The 19,562-nt window shown below is 37.2% G+C and overlaps 1 protein-coding gene across 8 annotated transcripts in view; it reads left to right on the top strand.

Annotated features, from left to right (window-relative positions):
• Window positions 1-19,562, top strand: part of ASPP (Ankyrin-repeat, SH3-domain, and Proline-rich-region containing Protein) — a 645,170-nt gene that overhangs the window by 617,905 nt on the left and 7,703 nt on the right. For all 8 annotated transcript variants that reach the window (XM_074183284.1, XM_074183285.1, XM_023158287.2 and 5 more), the window contains 4 exons: window positions 3,477-3,750; window positions 9,846-10,024; window positions 17,475-17,680; window positions 19,088-19,253. In XM_074183284.1, the coding sequence (XP_074039385.1) occupies window positions 3,477-3,750; window positions 9,846-10,024; window positions 17,475-17,680; window positions 19,088-19,253 (825 nt within the window). The remainder of the gene's footprint in view (window positions 1-3,476; window positions 3,751-9,845; window positions 10,025-17,474; window positions 17,681-19,087; window positions 19,254-19,562) is intronic.

Here is a 19,562-nt window from a genome sequence, read left to right as displayed (position 1 = left end):
ACATATGAATTTGGGGGAAAATCAAACTGGCATGAGCTTGAATCAGTTTAAGAATTTCGATATATCAGAGGCGGCAGATTTATTGGAACTATTTGTATGTGATCGAATTGTTGAATAATCACTATGACCACAATGCGAATGAATTAGAATTTAACAAAGCCCATGCCGTTTGAAACTCTATATGAAATTTTCGCAGTAGAAGCAGTATTTTGCAATTCAAGTGAGTCAGCACGAGAAACTCATATCATTTGCTTCTGTATAACTCGTGAAGTCTGCAGGAAATTAAGGAAACTACTCCGTTGTCCGTAAAGCGTCGACAACGACAAGAATAACTACTAACAAGTTCGTGAAGTTCAAAAACTGATTAGAAACTTCGCCATTTCAAAAGGTTCTTTGAAATTACAGTAAAGCGCTTTCGTATACCCCGAAAGACGTAAAACACGCAAAAAACTAATCAACAAAAAAGTATTTGCACAGGAACTACTATTTGGTCGATTTAAGAAAAGCATTTTTCCACAAAGAAACTCACTTTTGTAGGACCAATTAAGGTGAGACTTATTAAATATTGATTTCATTGACAGAGACATTTTTTTGTAACTTTTCGAGAATAAAACATTCAGAGTTGATCTCCAGAAAATATAGAAGTAATTTTTTTATCTCTGATTGTAAAATACAATCTACAGAGTGAAAATCAAACCCTCCTGAAAAACAGTTTGCGACTTTTTGAAACATGAAAAAGATATCGAAGTTATGAAAAACTTCAATAATTTCGAAATTGTTAAGAAGTAAAAAACATAAAATGTTCCAACTTGTTTCAAATCATGAAATTATCGATTTTACCAGTATATTCTGTTATCAGGTATGCAAGAATCATACCGCTCGTCAGTATGACGTCTTCTACAGAAAAAACGATTATTTTCTTTTATTCACTTCCCTCCAAATAAACTTCATGATACGATTCCTCAACACCTGACTTATAATAGATCACTTCTATATTATCATAATCACAAAAGATTCAAGCTCTCTTGTTCTTTCTGGTAATGATCATAAAAATCAACTTTAGGGAAAAGGACTCCCTTACAAAAATCATCTGCTATTAGAATGATTCATACAACAAAAGTCACTCTAATCTCATACAACGGTTCTCGCTCTAGTAGCTAAAATACAAACCATGGCTAAACCTGACAAGGAGTTGTCGTACTGGTCACAATAGCCCACTACCCCTTCGATACTAAAAAGCAATGGGCTCTTATCAAGCAATATCGAAATTGGTAGTGAACTGATAAAAAAGACCATTTTAATAAGAATACTCAAGAAATTGTATATGGTCTGGATTACAACTCACACGGGCCTGGAAGGCAATTAAACTGTTGACTGCAAACTATTTCATCGGACAAGTACATGTCATTGGCATTGCTTTAGATTTTGCCTTTCAAACCCTAATCACCTAGACTGCCAGAAGGATTCCAGACCTACCGGAATTTGACCATTGCTTTGAAACTTTGTACCAGCAGATATTTGGACTATAGCACGGATGACTCACGTTGTCTATCAGTTCTATTAACAAGTCCCTGTTATCTCAGTCATCATACGTTGAGACTTGGACTGTTGGAAGACAGTGTCGTCTCTGTTCGAAAGATATTGACACTGTAGATCAAATACTCTCTACGTTCTCTGCCACTGAATAAATCATTTTCTCAAACATAAAGTCCAGTCATTTGAGATCACGATAATCAGTTTTTCGGGAATATCTCGCGACCTACGGCTCGGGGGTCAATGAAGGTCATTATACAAATTATTCCTCATACGATTATCTACAAAAAATGTCATTTTTCTGTAAAGTCAACCGTTTTCGGACTAGAGCGCTGAGAAAGCAACTACATTATGATGATGCATTCGTTTCTGCACCACCTTTGAGGTAAAATGCAAGGCGCGTTTTTTTTACATGGTTTCCCCCGTAGGCATAATCTATGAACTGTAATAAAAGGTTTTTTTCATTTTATGCTCAATAATTTTTTATTTGTACATTGAAAAATAGGCAAAAAATTTTTGTATATAATTTTCTTTTATATTCATTCGTCGTCGATGTCCTCAATTTCAACTTCATCAAAAGTTGCTGACAAAACATCGAGTGGACTTATTGCTGTATTTAAATCAACATCTTCATCTTTTTCTTCACTAGTGGACTCTGCGTTTAAGCATGACTGACCACGACAATGTTCACAAGCTTTAGAACATCTCAATCCAATTTTTTTACATCCACATTTGCCGCCACAACCTTCTGTACAATTACAAATGATTGTGTTTAGTAGATCATCGGGTGCTAGTGGCAATGAAGGTGTTATTGGTTGTAATATATTATTTTTCAACTCCCAACCCCACTGTTCTGGATCAATTTCTTTTCTAGCCAGGTTTGTATTTGATAATAGACTCGATGAATATGCTGTTGAGCTGCTGAAGAAGTGGGTGGTAATAATTGAAATTTCACAGCAGTGCTTTGTCTTGTTAGTTTAGCAAAGCTGCAATATCTGTAATTGTCAATTGAATTTTCTAATTTTGGAGAACCGTAGATTGCTAGTAGAAAATGTATTCCAGCATTGACAAGGGCATCTCGAGCGCAATTTTCTTGTTAAAATATTCCTGCAGAATTGTGTAAATCGGGTCTTTTTTCAAACATCTTCATGACTTTAATTTTTCCTTTCCCAAAAAGTTGTGTCACATCCAGTAGAAACAGAATATTTTTCTTGCAGTGTTGATACTTGTTGAGGCTCTCAGTCGAGTATATTTTTGTTCAACATTGTTTTTCCCTGGTTTCTTAAAAAAAATGGATGAAGGTTGATCAAGCATTTGTGTGCTTGCTATGAGAAGTACCACTAGATCTATGTCTTCGCCAACGATAATTGTAGTATTACGCCCGAGTAGAAGTTAGATGTTTTAATAAAACTCAATTACATTGATGAAAAGCATTAGAATTAACGACTTATATATATATATACGGTATACAATACCCTATGTGAGTGCATTCTACTCGCTTTCTCAGTCCGAAAACGGATGACTTTACAGAAAATGCAAGCGACATTTTTGTAGATAATCGTATAAGGAATACTTTTCATAATGACCTTTATTGACTTCCGAGCCATAGGTCGTGAGATATTCGCGAAAAACTGATTTTCGTGACATTTTGACCCTTATAACCTTTTTAGCCGACGCGATATCAATGTCGATTTTTCACGTCTTCATTGAAACGCCATAATGGAGCTGACGTTGTTTGGATGAGTTTGAACAGGTGTGATCCACAATAAACCACTGCCGGTTGCCGTGGAGGATTTTTAGGTACTTCCTCCTTCCACCTTCAATAACCCTGCAAGTTTCCAGAAAATCATAATAAACAGACCGTGCGAGAATTCTGGAAATATATTACCCTGCAGCCAGCGACAAAAAAGTTCTCTTTGACTAATCAGCCTTGTTTTTTTCAGCTACCCGACGGAGTGCAGTTGACGCTGAGCGAGCTGCGCGAGATGGCGTGCCGACAGCAGGCGCAGATCGAGTCGCAACACCAACTGCTGGCCGCCAAAGAGCAGCGCCTGCGCTATCTCAAGGAACAGGAGCAGCGGCAGCAGCGCGTGCAGGCGGAAAGCGAGCGCCTGAGGCGGCTGCGCGACCGCGTTGACGCGCAGGAGCTTAAGCTGCGTAAGCTGAGGGCGCTGCGCGGGCAGGTGGACCATCAGAAGCAGAACAATATTTCTCTCAGTAAGTTTCCATGTAGAATGTGATAGGAAGGAATTGTTTAATTGAATATTCATGCGGCTAATGCATGCGAGTTAAGGTGAATTTATGGAAATTTGATTAGCAAATATTATGTATGAATCATCAATTAGCAAAAAGCAAGTAGCAGAAACAATAGCATTCATGCATTTCCAAATCACAAGTCACAATGAAGTAACACGCAAATTTTAGAGCCTCAGATTTTTCTTGCAAAAAAAAAGAAATCTGTAATATTGATTTCTTCGGAAACTGAGTAAGGAGGTCTACTTATAAAAACACTTGTCGGGGTGTTAAAAATAATGGTTTGGTGTTGTGATAAAACTCCAGTTAAGGAAACGATGAACCTGATCAGAATATACCAATAATGTTTTGACGTATGAAGTTTATTAAATTAAGTTACCCATCATTTCTCTTGTCTGTGAGCTGAAAAGGGATATACAGGGTGTTTCCTAACTAGCGTACGAAACTTCAGAGAGTGATTCGTTAGGTTGCTATAAGAAAAAACCTCTTCTGAAAATATATCCGCAGTTGTTTCGTTTCTGAGATACAGGGCCTTGAAGTTTAAACGGTATTTATGAAATATCATGAATATCCTCATATTAATTTACTTGGAATTCTACAGTTATTTGAAGTAATAAGGCGCTTATTTAGCCTGAATAACATTGAAACTATTAGGTCCAGTTGCGTCTCATTGGGCACCGCAGCCAAAAATATTGAGAAAAAAGAGCACGCCTCTGACTTTTTGTAGTTTTTTTTAGATTGGAAAACTGAAATACAACTTTTTCGTCGCTTGTGTTTTTTTACTTCAAGGTTTGTTGTAAAGAAAAAAAATCACTTTTTAAAACTATTTATGAACAACATAAAATAAAAATCAAAAGTAAATGATAAACAATTTCGACCTTGAAGTTAATGAACAAATATCCAACTTCTGATAAAATACACGACTGCAATCGATTTGTCATTGATTATCTGACACGTTCAAAAATACCTGGTGTATTCCTTATGACATTGCAATTGTCAATTATTCACTTCCTGAAGTCATTTACATCTATTACAGGAGTTTTATAAACAAGACCCTCCAGATGATCCAAAAAATAGAAATCTAGAGGATTCATAACAGGACTGCGAGCCTGTTAATTTGAGGTCCTGCACTTCCGATCCAGCGATTAGGATTAGGTTAGGTCACCGCAACCCGCGAGGGTTTATTGTGGCTCACACCTATTCACACTCAGCCAAATAAACCCAGCTTGTTAACGAAGCCGATTAGTTTGTATGGTGAGTGGTCTTTCAGGTCAGATGGCAAGAGTACGGCTCTGCCGAACTCATCATTTTCCAAACAAAGTCGACACACACTGTCTTCCGACAGTCCAAGTCTCTGCATATAATGATTCAAATGACAGTGACCTGTAAGAAGGCCTGTTAGTCATCGTAGTTCATCCCTAGTGTAGTCCAACATCTGTTTGATATCAAGCTTCGAAGAGTGAATAAACGCCTTGAAGTGAGTCAATCCTGGAAAATTCAGCGATGAGGGACTTCTTCTAACAAAATGAGTCAATCCGTGTAGGATTCACCTGTTAGTTAATCTTGCTGGTAGAAAAATAGGTCAATTAGGTAGTCCCCAATCATTACTACCCAAACTTCCAATGAAAATTGTTGCTGAAAATGAATTTTTCTGATAAATTAGGGATTTTCGTCGGCCCAAAAATGGTCATTGTGGAAGTTCACGAATTTGCTTCGTCCGTAAATAAAATATTTGGTAAAAAATTATTGTGTGCCATCACATGAATTAACCACATGGTAAACAAGAATCCTGAGGCAGTAGAGTTCGGACTCGCTGAACTGTTCATATGGTTTTTGGGCTGACATCCAACTGCAATGCAATCTTCCTGGTACTATTTGAAAGATATTCTTTCATCGCATCAAGTATAGCTTCAGCTAGTTCAGGTGTTGTTACAGTTTCTGGTCTTCCACCACCTGCATTTTCATTGAAACTTCCAATTTCACATAATCTTACATGAAGCGTTCTAAATGTTTCAGCACATGGAAATACTATGTCAAGATATCTCTCCTGCTAAATTATCCGTGCTTTTTTTGGATTTCCATTTGCTTATCCATAATAAATGAAGTGCATGACAGCCCTTATAGTGTTAGTAAAAGTATTCATGGTGGAATCACTGATGATTGACAACTCTAACTTTCACTGATATGACAACACTATCACTGTCTCACTGTCAGCTGATCTTCAAAGCAAGTATTCATGATATGGAAAGTGGCTTAATTTTTTTTCTCGAAAACGAAGTTAGATATGAAAAAAACAACAAGTCAGTGGTATACTTTTTTTCCCAATATTGTTGGCTCTCGTGTGCACTGAGACTCCACTGGACCCAATAATTTCTATCTAGCTAAGACTAAATAAGCGCCTTATTGCTAAGGAAACACCCTCTGAAGTTTTGTTCCGTAAGCAGGAAACAACCTGCAATTCAGTGTCTTTTCAATAGTGCTGGAAAATAGCCATTTTCTGAGAATTATTTCCAGTATTACTTTACTTAGCGTATCTACATTTCCTTGACATCAGCATTTAGAGTAACCAAATTGTTGAAATTTAAAGCTTCTCGAATAGCATAAAGATTCTGGTCACTGTGCCATTATATATTTTTTTCGAAACACTTGTTTTCCCAAGTAAGCATATGTCGTCTCATGAACAGGTTTGAGATCATCATTACCATTGATTCTCTATTTAACCATTAAATACTCACCGATTGATGGATTATATTGACACCTCCGTAACGAACCTACAATACGACAGCGCTTACAGTTGCAGTTGAATGCATCATCAATCAAATACGAAACTGCATTGATGCATTTGTCATATGAGAATGATATTATCAAATCTGTTGTGTTCTGGAAAAGAAGTACAAAGCCGCCGGTCTCCTCTCCCAACAATTCTCTCAAATATTCAATTGGAATCGATTGTTCGAATGATTCGCCTGGATAAACAATGAAGCCGGTAAGCGTCATCTGTCAAAACTCTTATAAGAACTCTTGAACTGGATTAATGGAGAGAGCAAACTGGTGGAAAAGTTCGGCTCTTACTGTTTGGAATTGTTCGCAATTCCAAAGGAAAACCGTGAAAGTTTGTAGAATATTGGAAGTTCGAGCAAGTAACCGTCGAAACACGGTATCGCGAGCAGTCATTAATCAAGCAACAAAGGGAAATTTCGAATAGACGAATCATAACCGCGCCAGCAAAGTTGTATCCTCAAAGCGTTTTCTCTAATACATCAATGCCTCACTCTTTAACATACCTATTTGCAAAAAATCAAAAAAATTCTCATATATTTCTTCAATTCAATAAAAATACTATGGGGTGGGATGGGATGGGACAGGTTCAAACATGTAGCCATCCAGGCTGGAATTGTACGTGTAGATCATCTTCTACGGTACCTCTAATGGCACAGGGAACAGATTTCGGTTCATTGTTTCGATGTTCAAGGTGCAAGATGTCCACATTGATGAGTGCAACAACCTTTCGGCATGAGGTCATTCGGATACCCTGGATACCCTGAATAATCACCTCAACAATAATGGATTCTACACAATGGCATATCACGAACTCTTCAAAAGCAAACAAAACTTCTCTAAAAAGGTGAAATACCTTGGTAGTATCCTCGACAAGAAGCTAACATGGAACTCTCACCTACAGAGTAGAGCAAAAAAGTGTATGTTGCTTATGAGCAATGTCGGAGGACAGTGGGACGCGCATGGGAACTTTCACCCCGTGTGGTCACCTGGATCTACACTGCAATAATAAGACCTATGTTAACGTATGGAGCCATTGCATGGGGACAGAAAATTCTACAAACAACGGCGATCCAAAAATTATATCAAATACACCGACTGGCTTGTTTAAACATCACAGAAGCCATGAGAATAACACCAACCTGTACGTTAAGGAGGTTGTATTGATGGCCATGTTACGATTGCGCACGACTGGTGTAAACCTCGAAATAGGAATGGGTCAATTCAGGCTGAGCCTATGGCGAGAAGCGCTTATTGCGCAACCTCTGCTGCAGGCAACCAGTGATGCAATTGAACCCAGGTGTGTGTTTAATAAACCCTACAAAATACAAATAAAATACATACAGATGGCGCAAAAACCAAAGAAGGTTCAGGATGTGTAGTGTACTCCAGATCACTAAGCCTAAGGATTACGTGGATTTCTGACAAAAACATAACAATCTGCCCTGACAGCAGGACTAGTACTAGAGTGGCACCAAGATTTAGCCAAAGTCTCGGTAGATAGAACATTATCCTGAGGTGGGTTATAGGGCACGAGAGGAGTAAAGGCAATCGCATTTCCGACTCTTCAGCCAAAGAAGTGGTGGAACTAAGAATTTAAGGACCCAGTGGCACCTATGGCCTGATGACTTCGACAATTGCAGAACTAGCCAAATATTACACCCATGCTCAATCCCTAAAGAGATGGGATGGAATCAAAAGATGCAATCTTGACAGGATCACTCTGGGCGACCCTAGGAAGCTGGCGCCGAAGAAATATCTGGCGATGACCAGGAAACATCTACGCTTAACAGTAGGATTTCTGACTGGCCACTGTCAACTAAAGTTACACCTCCATAATATGGGGCTAGTGGACACACCTCTATGTAGGATGTGTGAACAGGAAGATGACACTGTCAGGAATGTCATATGCGAGTATTCGGAGTTATTGCCAATAAGAGAGTGTGTGTTCGGCGTGAGTAATATAGCTTCATGAGTTCTAGCTCATTCTTCATGGGAAAACACGTGCAAATTTAGAGCAGGTCCATTCTGGCATCCTGACTTCACACGGAAAGGGCAAAGGTCAGTCCCTCGTCTCTGCCAGACGTCCATTATGTGTAAACTAAGCCTTAACCTTCATAGCCCACTTCAGACCACCTCCACTTCTCCACTTTTACTGTCATTTAGTCGACCAATCAGATACCGCGCATACAGCGGGAAATTCAAATCGTAGTAGATGAACAAGGCGGAGTTCCACGCTTAAATCGCTACGATACTCGTTCCATCCTGCGTCGATTTCGATGACGTTTCCCCCACTCCCGTTTGAGCCAGAATCCGCCTTGTTCATCTACTACGATTTGAATTTTCCGCTGTATGCGCGGTATCTGATTGGTCGACTAAATGACGGTGAAAGTGGAGAAGTGGAGGTGGTCTGAAGTGGGCTATGAAGGCTAAGGCCGTGGCCGTGGGCTCACACTCACCCTCCCTACTCTACAGATACAGATGAAGGCATTCGTGAGTCAAGTATACCTGACAGTATATTAGATACAGTCCTACAGAAAATTTCCGTTTCAGGTTTGGGGGCGGCGTAAACGTTCAATTACAGAGTTTGTTTTCTTTTCCGATGAAGATTCTGCTTCTTCGGTTACGCTATCCTGCTCTTGAGGAGTCGATACGTTGATTTGTGGCTGCACCGTCTACTCTCCAAGAGTTCGATCAATGGAGAACTGAGAAGCTCTTGCTTCCGATCCAATGTTACAGAACGTACAATTGGGGGTAGTTAGGTCTCCTCTTTAGATTCGGAGCCGGATTTTTTCGTTACTTAATTGATCGTCCATTGAAGGTACATACAGGCAGAGCCCTGCATTATGGTAATAGGGTTATAGGCTCCGTTAGTAAAACTTGATGGGCCCAGAGTCATACATCATTTTTTAAGGATACACACGTCTTGGAATGGGGTGTCATTCAGGAGAAATTAGTTGATGATGCTATAAGAAGTACAACCCTTTTATTAAGAATGCGAGAAAGCGAATGGTCGTAAAAACTGGAAAATTCTTTGTGGGTATTTCAAAAATAAGAATATTTTCGCCATCGTTGCTCTTCAAATGATGCACTAGTTGGGTACCAAGAAGATTGCAATCAATAAAAACCCTTTCAGCTAGAGTTTTTCCAAATATTTCTTTATTTCATCAGTCATTGTATTATATCTTCTGAAATATTCTAGAATTCATTGAATAAATGTTACCATAGACATTAGATCGTGAAACATGTCCAAACGAATCTAATATCGATGTTTTTTTCAGCAAGTGACCTTGACTCGATCCGAGCACTCTTTAATGAAAAGGAAAAGGAATTATCTCTGGCTGTGGCCAAAGTGGAGGAGCTGACGAAGCAGTTGGAGGAATTGAGACGTGGAAGGTCTACGAGGGATCCTCCTCCACCTTCTGCTCTGGAGTTGGATAAGCTGAGGAGGGAATTAATGGTAGGTGAAGATATTAGAAGACATTCATATAAATATACAAATTAAATTGAAAGGGATATATTTTTAGGAGTAATTTTTTTTGGAAATGAAATTTTTGGGTTTCTACTACTCCATCTTGATACAAAAATTGTGGGAATCTTCCAAAGAAAGGAATGAAGCAATCAATTTTGAAAGAAGTTAATCTATACATTGATGTGTAGATCATGCAAAGAAGTAATTTTTCCAAAAATATACAGATTATAGTTGATGCAGAGGATGAGATTAGGTTTCGTTAGGCTTTCCAGTCTTTTAGTATTGTGACTTGTAAAGTATAAGTGTTCATAACCCCTTCAATAGCTTAGGACTTTTGGCAATGTTGATCAGTTTCATGAGCGCCAGATTCTCAATGTCTTGTCAAGTATCCACCTTGCAAGAAGTCACGTTACTAGTGTCAAGTATTGAAGAACTAGAAGCAGTTCAGCTTGCTTTGACAATGTGTCAACATTTTCAGTTATTTTTCCTGACAAAGTGACATCTTCTTCGTTCAAGTTGAAATTATTATATTTGCTCTTCCAATCAAGTCCACAGGAACTATCTGGAGGAGGAAAAGTGATATTAGCTTAAGTCTCAACGAAAACAATATATTTTTCACTACTCTTCAAATTATTAAATTTTTCTTTGGCGGATGTCAGCATAGTTACCTGAATATCTGAGCATAATTTTTGTAACGTCATCAAAGAGCAAATAGAGTAGTTTAAAGTAAACGAACTGATGAACTAGTTACAGCGTCAGATCATTTGTGTGTACTCGTAAGACTTGATGAAGTGAAATTAATAAGAATATTAAATACAGGGATATATAACACTTCACTTCTAATTGGTGTTTTCATTTCTGTATGTTTTCCAAGTGTACCAATATATCTCTTTCTGAGTGGACTTAACGAGGAAGAGCAATCGAAAAACATGAAGACTTTTTAACTGAGGTGCTTGATCTTTGATCATGTGGGTGTACACATCTAACTTTGATGCTATAGCTGTATGCCTTCATGGCCGGTGTATGTCTGATAAATACCTGATAATTTGTCTGCTACTGCGGCAGATATCATCACAGGCGATGCGGTAATACAGGCCATAGAAATACGCCGTAAAGAAGAGAAAATAAACAATAACAAGATATGGATACCGGCATTTCATAGCACAAAGATTCTTCCGCTAATTGAAGAAAGGTCGGATCAATCAAGCACAAGAGCCATTGGTCGTTCGCAACCTAGCCGCACCAGGATCATTTTCAGTTTGCCCATAGCGGTGAGGTAGATCCCTTCGACCACCCAGTAGTGCGGATAATGGACAAAAATCATGTACCACTAGTTATTGAGATGCTGGACCCTAATAATGCATAAGCAGCAAAATATAGCTCCTCAGAACTCCGGTTTTGTACAAGATCAGCAATCCGGTGCTTTTCTATTCCTCACATAACGCTTTGAACTTTTTTTTAGATATGCCTCTAAGTAAGCCGGAAGGACCATCAGGATGTGAAACGCTCATTTCTTGATAGTAATTGATAACAATCCTCTGAATTGATATCTTGTTCCAACCAGTCTTTATATGACGTAAAGAATGTTTTTTTGCGGTGAACACGCTCCCACTTTCTTGATATATTAAATGGTAGTAAACTAGCAGTCTTCCTAATACTGCTTAATATTTCTTAACGAGCATCATGCAGATCAAATTGACTCAGTATTTGCTCAAAAGTTAATTCCATTTTCTCGGATTTATCCACATTTTTCCTAATTTGGAAGAAAGGAAGATTCCATTACGTGATGTATCTGAGAATGAAAAATAAAAATCGTTGGAATCGGCAAATTTTGGCAAATTAAATTGCTCTCAACATTATACTTGAAGTGAACTTCATGCTCTGGAAAACTTGAGATGTTTTGGGAAGTTTTTTGCTATGGTCCATCAAAATTGTGAACTAAAAAAAATCAGGATAAATAATACATAAATAATACAGGAGAAATAATAAGAGAGCACTTACCTACCGATAATCGATTGTATCAGGTAAAAAACGAATAGTTTTGAGGTAATTTCCTTCGGATCACTTGATGATAACGTTGTTCCATCTTCAACGAGAGAGGTTCATACTGATTGTTGGTATGAAACAGGTTTTAAAGACTTTGTTTTGTTTACAATACTGCTGATCAACAATAACCATCACGTCCTAACAATAACCATCACGTCCTAACAATAACCATCACGTCCTGATGGTGTTTGTCAATCAAAATGAAAATATTTATTTGTTTCACGCGATTATGATTCTTTGAATAGTTTCTCAACGTAATTAGCGGATTCAAAATTAAATATAAAATAAAAATTCGGGTTTTAGTCCATTAGACGTTACAGTGTGGACCGGTGCCGCATCGCCGTTAGTGTTATTTGCCGCAGTATATCAGACGAAGGTTAGGTTAGGTTAGGTCCAACGTGAGTGGGTCTATTCGACCCTCACCGCAACCCGCAAGGGTTTATTGTGGCTCACACCTATTCATACTCGACCAAATAAACCCAGCTTCTTAACGAAGCCGATTAGTTTCTATGGTGAGTGGTCTTTCAGGTCAGATGGTGAGAATACGGCTCTGCGGAACTCTAAAAACCTGATTCGGTCCCCAGCAGGGCGAGCACAAAGTATATGCTCTGCTATTTCATCGTTAATGAGGTAGTCGGATAGTCAAGGTGCAAGATTACCACCTTGATACAGGGCTTTTTCGCCTGTGGTTTTGGTGACTCATCACTCGAGCGCAAACGTTTGCTAACCTGCTCATGGGGGTTTGTTCCTCCACCTAAGACAGATTCTGCGTACGCCGCTCAAGAATTTGGTGCAAGGCGGTTTCATAAGGTACCCCGCTCTTGAGGAGACGACTCAGTCGTTTCCTGGCTGCACCACCAAACCTTTCTTTCAGGTTCAGTTATTGGATCAGGAGTTGGAGAGTTGAGAAGCTCTCGGTTCTGAAGTAAATTCACAGGGAGGTCAGTTGGAGTCGTAAACTCGACATCCATCTCTTCTATAGACTCGCTCCTGAACCAAATTTACAGCGAGGTCAGTTGGAGTCGTAAATTTGACATCCATCTCTTCTGTAGACTCGCTCCTGAACTAAATTCACAGCGAGGTCAGTTGGAGTCGTAAACTCGACATCCATCTCTTCTGTAGACTCGCTCCTGAACCAAATTTACAGCGAGGTCAGTTTGAGTCGTAAATTTGACATCCATCTCTTCTATAGACTCGCTCCTGAACCAAATTTACAACGAGGTCAGTTGGAGTCGTAAATTTGACATCCATCTCTTCGTATCTCAGGGCTCTTTTTTGTAAAACAAAAACAGTTTGAAGAACATTTCCACTACACACTCCCCAAAATGGGATACCATATAGCAAATGTGACTCTATCAAGGAGTCGTATAAGTACTGACTTTGCGATTGTGTAACCTAGTTCGTTTGTAGCAATTTTCATAGCATAACAACCAGAGGACAATTTTTCATTCAGGTTTTTGACATGTTCATTAAATTTGAGACCGTTGTCAATGTATAGTCCTAAAAATTTAGAAAACACACTGTTTTCAATGATCTGGTGGTTGATAGAAATATCAGATACTGCGCATTTGAAGGACACTATCTTGGTTTTTAATATATCGAAGGATAAAAGTTTTGAGTCGCACCACTCTTTAACCTTTATTATATCTGAATTGATGACCTGTTGAAGATCGGCTTCCTTATCTTTATTCCATAGTATGGTGGTATCGTCGGCGAATAGTGTAAAACTTCCTGAAATGTCAAGCATCATCAAGTCATTGACATATAGTAAAAACAAAATTGGACCTAAGACTGATCCTTGCGGAACACCACATTGTATATTACGTAAGCTTGACATTGTTTTTGTTTTTACTACTTGTGTGCGGCCAGATAAATATGTCATCAGACAATTTGCTATTATAATTCATTTATATCTGCTCGAAAGATCAGTCATTCTAGTCTAGAAATAACAGTAAATGAAAATAATCGTACTCTGTGGTGATTATTTTTTTGCTCCTCAAGGCAAATGGAAAGATGAGAGGGTTTTCATCAAAATTAATAAATGCTCTCAAGGAAGAATCTCAGATCTATTTAATTAAATAACATTGTTTCATCGCAGCGGATTATGCATGCGGAAACGCTACGTTATTCTTCAGTTTTATGATTATGCAACGGATATGAATTCAGAGAAACTCTCGCTAATGCGGGTTTTGAAGAGCTACAAAGGGAATTCACGAAGCGTTATTCAGGAAGTCTTATTGTAATACTGAAATATTCACGTTGGGTTTCATTAATAAGCCTTTCTAATCTCCACGGTATTTGATATTCGTGGAAAAATTGAAAAATACATACAGGTCTTATTAATATTTGGGGGTTCATCGATGACTCAGATTTGGAAATTTCATCTTCTCTTTTGAAATTTGAGAAATACGATGAAAATTCATGTTTTGTTTCATTTTCACCGGCAATATTAGCATTAAAAAACATTTGAAATGTGTATTTACAAAATTATCACTGTAACGTTTTTAAGACCAATGTCATTATATTCTGTAATACTGTTTTTTCCAACAAGTCGGTTGTTGCTTACAAACTCTCTTTGACTTATGATCATAAGGATTATTATTGATTTTGATGAATTTTAGACTTGAAGGAATGTATTGATGATTTTTATGGCTTTTCATTTTTTCACTAAGGGAATTTTTCAGAGTTTTCAAGTGGAAACTAATAATAACTCTGTTGAATAGTACTCCATCTTGATACAAATAAAAGGATGAGGGAATCTTCCAAAGAAAGGAAGGGAGTAATCAATTTGAAAATAAGTAACTCTATACATGGATGTGTAGATCATGCAAAGAAGTAACTTTCAGACACAAACTGAAAGAAAGTCCTAAAAGAGCTACTTTCATATAAACATTGAATTACACGAAAGAAAAAATCCTTTCGAAACAAATACTCCTATATGAACACTGAATTATACAGAAGATACTTTTCTCTACTCAGTTTTTATTTCAAACATTCGTTGTGGAATAAAAATCAGATATCATTCACATGAGTTCTACTTTAAATGAATGGTACTAAATTACACTTACATGGAACACTGTCATCCTCACTGGTATACACCGATGTTTCGCCTCAAGACACTTGCCCTAAGACTCTTCAGTACCAAATTGTATAACATTATAGAACATACACACTATTCATTCATGAAATACGATTTTTAATGTCACGGAATAAGCTTGATCTGCTTATGTCATCGATGACATCGTAATGACATTCATTCACCTATTTGATTTAATCCCAGCCAAGAGGAATCTTATTTGAATTTATAAGGTTATATTTTTAGGAGTGAATAATTTTTGGGAAAGAGAGTTTTTGGCTTTCTACTACTCCATCTTGATACATCTTTCCTTCCTTCTTTTTTAAGAAAAAAAAAATTCAGCATGAACACCTTAAAGTACGTTACTGACAAATTTCCCTCTTTCAGAGTTAATTTGAATAATATAGACTTTATATATTCCAAGATTTTGCAGATGTGAATTAAAGCGTTAATGACATTTCAAATGACATCTTCTTTTTTGTCATTATTTGGGAACAACGAACAATTATTCAAGTTTATAAATTCCCAAGAAGTGAAAATAACAAAAATGATGATAATATTCAAATTAAAAGTGGTACGAGTATATTTTCAGGAAATTTTTAGGATGGAATAGTTTTGGCTTTCTATATCTATATACCTACAACCAGTGACAATCTTCTAAAAAAAAGAAGAAAGCAATCGAATTAAAAAAAATTACTTTCATATAAAAATGTGTAGATCATGTGAAGACGTTACTTTCAGGCACAAACTGAAATAAAAGGCCCTTTCGAAAAAAAAAAAATTATATGAAAACTGAATTATACAAAATACATGTTTCTGTATTCAGTTTGTATTAAAAACATTCATTATGAAAATGAATCAATCATTATCATTCACAGAACACAGGCTTGCTACACAACATAGTAAATGAAAGAGGTAGAGCATTTCATCAGTTCGGACTGCCATTGTCTAATATGATATGAATTGATTTGAAATCCCTGAGAGAATCTGTAAAAAAATTAAAAAGATTAGCTGCAAAAACAATTTTATTAAGCAAAAAACTGAAATTACAATGAAATAAAATACAAGCAACAACCAAACACCAAAAAAATTTAACTATTAATACGAGCTGAAAAATAAAAAAAATATTAACAAGAAATGAAAATTACGAATATAAAATTAAATGATTCCAAACCAAGTTACTTCAAGACGTTTCGATTGTTAGTATCCACAGTCGTCTTGGGGTGATTTATTCCTTTGAGATTTGACTATTTATGAGTCATTCGACTACTTTCACCTATTCCTTCTTCATCCCCTCCGCTTCATTGGTTTTTAGCGGGAGCTGACCGTTTGGCGGGAGTTGGTCGTGTACCGCTTGATTAGAGGTTTCCATATGTTACGTATCTCTACGCTAGCTTGGCTAAATGCATTGTTGGACGACATATATGCGACTTTTTTGAATTTTCTCCTAAACCAGTGTTTGTCTTTGTAAATGATTTCAGCCTGAGCCCATTTGATATTATGTTGATGAGTTCAAACATGCTCTGCTATTCTGGATTTGCTGGTTTCTCCTCGATGTGTATGTTTCTTGTGCTCCGCAATGCGAATTTTCAATGGCCTCTTTAGATTCTCCGGTATCCGGTAAATGCAATCCTTGGAATCGAATAGTGTTCCCAGATCTGAAACTGTAAAACTTGTCTAGGTATTCTGCCAACTAGGTGACGTCATCACCAGATAATCTAAATAAATTTGTAAATAAAAACTTAGCGAATAGAGGAAGATTGGTATGAATAACCATCTGGGAGGAACAATAGTGGCATACTCACACTCATATACTGAGTATGAACACGCCTTTGACAAATCTCACGATAATGTTTTACTTGAATAGGTTTTGATGAAGTTATCTGAAGTTTTAGTCGAATCAACTGAACAGCATTTTCATAGTATATATTCCAACAAATATTTGACATAACTTTTGCATTTATGACTCGATTTGGACATCTTCTTGAATCTCAAATTTTATAATAATGGTTTTTAAGTGTTCAGGTCAATATTTTTTTCTTTGTATTATCACACAGGTTTATTTAGGGGTTAAGTGAAAGAATATTTTCTGTCGTGTTTACATAACGGATAATAACCTTCGCCCTTTATTTTCACACATGAACCTCAAAATCTGATATTTCTTGTATCCGTCCTAATGTAGAAATTATAAAGACGATTATTATTATTATTATTATGTATGATTTTTTTTCTCGAATCATTGATTCCTTCAGGCATAATCGTGGATCTGCCAATATCGTAACTTGCATTTAAGTAATTGTTTTTGGTGGTTTTCAGTATCGTAACAAACTGAACGAGCAGCAAAATCAAAGATTACACCAGCAGCGGGAGGCCTTGACCGCCCGTCAGGAGGAGATGAGCGCCATCGACAAGCGGATATCCGAGTTGCAGGAAAGATTGCACAAAAAGCGAATGCTGAATCAACAACTAGCGAATCAAATCAGCGCCGCCTCTCACAAGGCGGCTTATCATCAATTAGTTAGGTAGGTTTTTTTGCTTTTATTAGGATCCAGGTAATGACATGGGTCGGCGTTATGTAATGTAAGGAAACGATCACACATATACAGGGTGTTTTCTAACTACGGTACGAAACTTCAGAGTGAGATTAGTTAGGTCGTTTAAAGTTTCGAATGAAAAGGAAACAGATCAAGGGGAACCCTTGGATTACCTTTTTCAATAAATGATAAGAAAGGAATGTATGGAAGAGTAAAATAACTCACGTGACTGAAAACTTCAAACAATTCAAAAATTATAGGAATATACTTAATAATTTCATGAGAGCCGAGAAGAATGAAATGTACAGAAGAGAAAAATTACTCCCATGATTGAAACCCTCAAAAAAATTTAAGAAGTATAGGTATACTTGAAGCATAATCAAGTTTGAAGGTCGTGAATCATGGAGGTAGTTCCACACCACATGCATATTGCTACATAAATCAAGGTTAGGCCTTATCAAGCTGCAAATTCATTTCTGTATTTAAGAGGAATCTCCAATCGCGGTAAAAATTCGACGTTGTCTATACTCTCAGTCTAGACACGAAGGTTAAACGTTTCTTCAGAGGTCAGAGGTCACATGGAAAACATTCACGTTTGAACTTTCAAGGTCATACAATCACAAACTCAAGGAAAACCACCAATTTCCAAGATTACGTCTCATTCAAAGTCATGTGATTCCTGGGTGATCGGTCAATGTTTAAACGTTCATTTGAAGGAGAGAGACTCAGAGACGTATAATACCAGATGATAACATACCCCATACTAAACTTCAATCGCATCATCAAAAAAACCTTACATTCAAGGTAATGATACGTTAACGATATCAAGGGCAGAAGTCAACGTCTAGACGATGAAGATCGTATGACGTGGCTCAAGACCGTGTGATATCACGATCAATCGGAGGCTCCACAATCGACTTAAATCAACTACTCAATTCCACCTTCTGATTAACCCACTAGAAGCAATTACCTAACTGCAGCAGATATTTAAATAAAAATTCGAGTAGAAATAGAGGGTCTCCGCACAACCTGTAATGTCAACCATTCATATCGATGAAATGTTGAGCAAAACTCAAACTATAACAATGATATTGAAACCCAACCCTGTTGGTTTTTGGTTTGTTGTGACAAATTTCTCCTATATTCATATTACTTGCTAGTTAGTTAATCATAAATGCATTTCACCTGTTTATAAACAATCATCTCACTCATCTCAATCATCTCATCATATATTCGTATCTAATTATCGACTTGATGAAAACATTTGTCTTCTCTTTATTGAATATATACTTTTATCTTCATTGTGATACCTCTGCAGTAGTCATCGTTTTGTAATTCTTCTCAGGGTTATGTCCACCATTAATTCTCGATTCAAATCGCATCTCTTTCCTGCAGGTTAACGGGCAATTCAGAACAAAATAACCAAGCGTTCGCGAGGAAACAGCAACAAAACAATCAAGCCAATGGATTATCCAGAGGGAACATTGCCGCTGTGGAACCCTACAATCACGTCCCTATCCAACCGAGCCACCAAATTAAGAACGCAAATAACCAGCAGGAGGTGAGTATGTCAACAATATGTGGAACGAGGGACCTTTACACATACGATTATGGGAGAACACGCGATTAGCAGACTTCTCAATTAGGTCAAAGTATTGCACTCGCAACTCATATTCGTAAATATTGATAATTTTCAATTATATTAAAATATTTACTTGTAATTAAGCAAATATCGGTAGCTGCTGTATTCACATAACTATTAAAGAAAATAAAATAGTTTTTTGTCATAAAAAGCGGATGAACTTGTTGTTTCTTCATCAGTTTCTTCATCATTAATTGCTGAATACAACAATACCATTAACACATCAAT

This window comes from Leptinotarsa decemlineata, unplaced genomic scaffold, assembly GCF_025532065.1.
Source record: "Leptinotarsa decemlineata unplaced genomic scaffold, Ldec_3_MD MMD2_tig00026336_RagTag_RagTag, whole genome shotgun sequence".
NCBI classification, from domain to species: Eukaryota; Metazoa; Arthropoda; class Insecta; order Coleoptera; family Chrysomelidae; genus Leptinotarsa; species Leptinotarsa decemlineata.
This window is presented reverse-complemented; position numbering and strand designations above follow the sequence as displayed.